This window comes from Dipodomys ordii, unplaced genomic scaffold (genome assembly GCF_000151885.1).
Source record: "Dipodomys ordii isolate 6190 unplaced genomic scaffold, Dord_2.0 Scaffold14, whole genome shotgun sequence".
Classification (NCBI taxonomy): domain Eukaryota; kingdom Metazoa; phylum Chordata; class Mammalia; order Rodentia; family Heteromyidae; genus Dipodomys; species Dipodomys ordii.
The window spans coordinates 1,760,703-1,764,133 of NW_012267230.1; the positions used below are offsets into that span (position 1 = coordinate 1,760,703).

The following is a 3,431-nucleotide window of genomic DNA, read 5'->3' on the forward strand; positions in this document are numbered from 1 at the left end:
TGTGTGTGTGTACACACTCACGCAAGCACATGCGCTTGTGCAGGTCTTGGGGCTTGAACTCAGGACCATGAACTCTCATCTGGCTTTTTCACCGTTCCAACTGGCTTAGAACCATGATCCTCAGATCTCAGCCTCCTGAGTAGCTAAGATTGCAGGCATGAACACCAGAGCTCTTGGCTTTTACCCTCTTCTCCTTGTTCCCCTCCTGTCCAGACACATTGGTCTCTCCCCTACTTCTCAAACCCACTGGGCACAATTCCTACCCCAGGACCTTTGCACATGCTGTTTCCCCTGCCTGATTACATTCAGCTCCCAGAGATCTGCAGAACTGGCCTCCTTCCCTTCTGCAGGTCCTTGTTCCTGGGTCTCCTTTCATACTATGTAAAGTTCAGCCCAGCTCCCTTGGCTCATATTCATCCTCCCTCCCCTTTTTAGCCATTACCTTCTGGAAGATTTCTTACACTGCTTATCCATAGCTACAGACTGAGCACTTGATAATATTTGTCCACGGGTTCTTTCTGCACCGGGCTCCTGTTTTGGCCTGATCTTGTTCTTTCTTCTGCAGCAGAGCGTGTGAAGATGGCAGGGGAGGGTCCGTCCCCTGGTCTGGGGGTTTAGCACATCTCTGCCTCGTCTTAAAGTCACCAAGCCTCCTTCTTGCCCCCAGGATAATCAGTGCAGGGCTTTGCTGAGTGACCTCTTTTCCTGGCCCAGGGGGAAGAGAAGAATGGGAAGTTCCACGCTCCATGGGGGCCAGGTGAGTGCCCAGTACCGGCCTGCCAACATCCTGTGCTGTCTGGAGCTGTGGCTGGATTTCTGGGAACCCCGGGGGAGGGGGGAATGCCAGCTTGGCAGAGGCCGGAGCCAGCTGGCTGGGTGGAGGGAGATGCTGGGTGGAGGATTGAGCTGAGTGGGCGCAGGGCAGAGGCCTCACTGGTGCCCAGGGCGCAGAGAGGAGGCATGGGCTGGAGCCAAGGGGGAACCACAGGGCCTGAGACCATGTCCAGATGCCACAGCGCAAGCTCAGGCCACTCAGGCCCTGCAGGAGAGAGCGCTACACAGCTCTACCTCGTTCATGAGGATTGCGTATTTTAACCGAGTGGGAAAATCCACCTTTTCTATTCCCTAAGTTTTCAACATTGGTTCAAAACTGTAAGGTACAAGGCGGATATCCGTGGCTCAGAAGCTGAGATCTGAGGATGGCAGTTTGAAGCCAGCCGGGGCAGGAAAGCCAGTGAGACTCTTATCTCTGTTTAACCACCAAAAAGCCAAAAGTGGATCTGTGGTGCAAGTGGTAGAGCACCAGCCTTGAAGGAATAAAGCTAAGAACAGTGCCCAGGCCCTGAGTTCAAGCCTCAGAACTGACACAAAAAGAGAAGAGGAAGGAGAAGAAGGAAGAAAATGTAGAGGAGAAGGAGGAGGAGGAGGAAGCGGAAAGCAAGGGAAGGATTGATTGGCATTGTACAAAAAGAAATATACTCTTTACCTGAGTTAGGTAACTGTAACCCTTCTGTATATCACCTTTATAATAACAATAAAAAAATTTAATGTGAAAACAAAAGGAAGAAATAGCCTAAAAGCCAGTGGGTCACACTTATAGTCCTAGCTACTCAGAAGGCTGAGATCTGGAGGATTACAATTTGAGGCCAGGCCAGGCAGAAAAATCCATGAGACCCCCCCCATCTCCAAAATAGCCAGCCAAAACAGCCAGGCTGGAGACATGGCTCAAGTGGTAGAGTGCCAGCTGTGAACAAGAAAAAACTGAGTGAGCATGAGGCCCTGCAGTCAAACCCCAGTACCAGAAGACACACAGACAGCATTTATTCAGATGAGTTCTTGACGACAGACAGCATTTATTCAGATGAGTTCTTGACCCTTCAAATCTGTGTCTTTATCTCTAACATGGAACAAAACCAAGAAACAAAAATTAGATCCTTCCACATAAGATGGCCTAGAGAATAATGGAAGTAGTTATAATGGGGGAGCCATCCCCAGGGAGTCTTGGGAAGGTGGGGAAGAGGGGTATGTGTAACCCCCAAGGTGTCAGCAGGTGAGCCCTGGTGGGGGGAAGGGAGCCTGGGACAGAAAAGCCAGGGACCCACCATGCATCAGCCAGCTATGAGAGACAAGCATGCCCCAGCCAAGAGCCGGGGCCTCCAGGCCTGCAGGTGGCGCTGCAGCCCCAGGACCACCATCACTCCACGGTGGGTTTGAGCCCAGCCTCACCACTTGCACTGGTCAGTTTGTCTTCTTGTCTCAGGACCAGACATTCTATTCTCTCAAGATTCTCAAAGTAGACATTTGTCCCTTCCCTTAACAAATCACTCTCCCCCCCCCCCGCCCCCCAATAGGAATCCCAGAGATTGCAGGGCCTGGCCCTGGAGGAAGTGGAGGATGGGTGAGATCCGTACCTTCAAGACCAGACTTGATTTCTCCTGCAAAAAGGGACCCTCACCCTGCCTGTGTAGCTAGCACTGTGCAACGGAGGCGGGGTGGCAGGGCGGGGGGTGGAGGAGAACACTTTAACATCCAACACCCTAGCTAGGATGAGGCTTGGCTCACCATGAGCCTCCTTTCCTGTTCTCAATTGTCTGTAAGGCCTGGGAATGTGGCTTAGTGGTAGAGCGCTTGCCTAGCATGCATGAAGCCCTGGGTTCGATTCCTCAGTACCACAAAATAAAAGCTGGAAATGGAGCTGTGGCTCAAGTGGTAGAGCGCTAGCCTTGAGCTGAAGAGCTGAGGGACAGCGCCCAGGCCCAGAGTTCAGGCCCCATGACCAGACCTCCCCTCCCCCCAAAAAAAACATGAAGCCCAGGGTTCTTTGGCCTTCAGGTCTGGCTGGATCTAGGCTCAGCTTTTCCTGAGGCTGGCTTCTCTGGCCTCTCGGGGTGACCTGTCAGGCTGCCAGCGCTGGTTCACCCTTCTGCAGCTCAGCCATCTCTGCACACACGGAGCCCCTTTGTCTGTCCCAAGACCCCAGCGCAGGCCTGGGACACACTGGCCAGCTCACGTGCGCATCTCCAAGCCAATCGCTGGGGGTCAAGGAGGGATGGCCATCACTGGCCAGCGCTGGTCAGTGCTCGCTCCATCCGCACCAGGACCTGGCACCGAGGGGTGGGCCGGGGCGGGGCCTGGGGCCTGGGGGGCCGCGACACCCCCCGAGCCTGAGGGATACTCTGGACCCCCGCAGTGCAGTCTCAACAGGACGGTGTGCACGCTCCGGAACTTCACCAGCGCCACGCGGGCCGTGACCGAATGGTACGCGCTGCAGGCCACCAACATCTTCGCCCGGGTGCCGGAGCCCGAGCTGGTGGCCATGGGCTACCCGGCCGAGCGCCTGGTGCTGGCCTGCCTGTTCGGGACCCAGCCCTGCAGCCACCGGTGAGCCGGGCCGGTGGGCGTGGTCAGGGGAAGGGGGCGGGGCCGAGGCG

The 3,431-nt window shown here is 55.3% G+C and overlaps 1 protein-coding gene across 1 annotated transcript in view; it reads left to right on the top strand.

The window, feature by feature from the left end:
* Positions 1–727: 727 nt before the first annotated feature.
* Scnn1b (sodium channel, non voltage gated 1 beta subunit) overlaps positions 728–3,431 on the top strand; it is a 23,889-nt gene continuing 21,185 nt past the window's right edge. Inside the window, exons 1-2 of the mRNA XM_013011162.1 lie at positions 728–757; positions 3,191–3,381. Of these exons, the coding sequence (XP_012866616.1) occupies positions 728–757; positions 3,191–3,381 (221 nt within the window). The remainder of the gene's footprint in view (positions 758–3,190; positions 3,382–3,431) is intronic.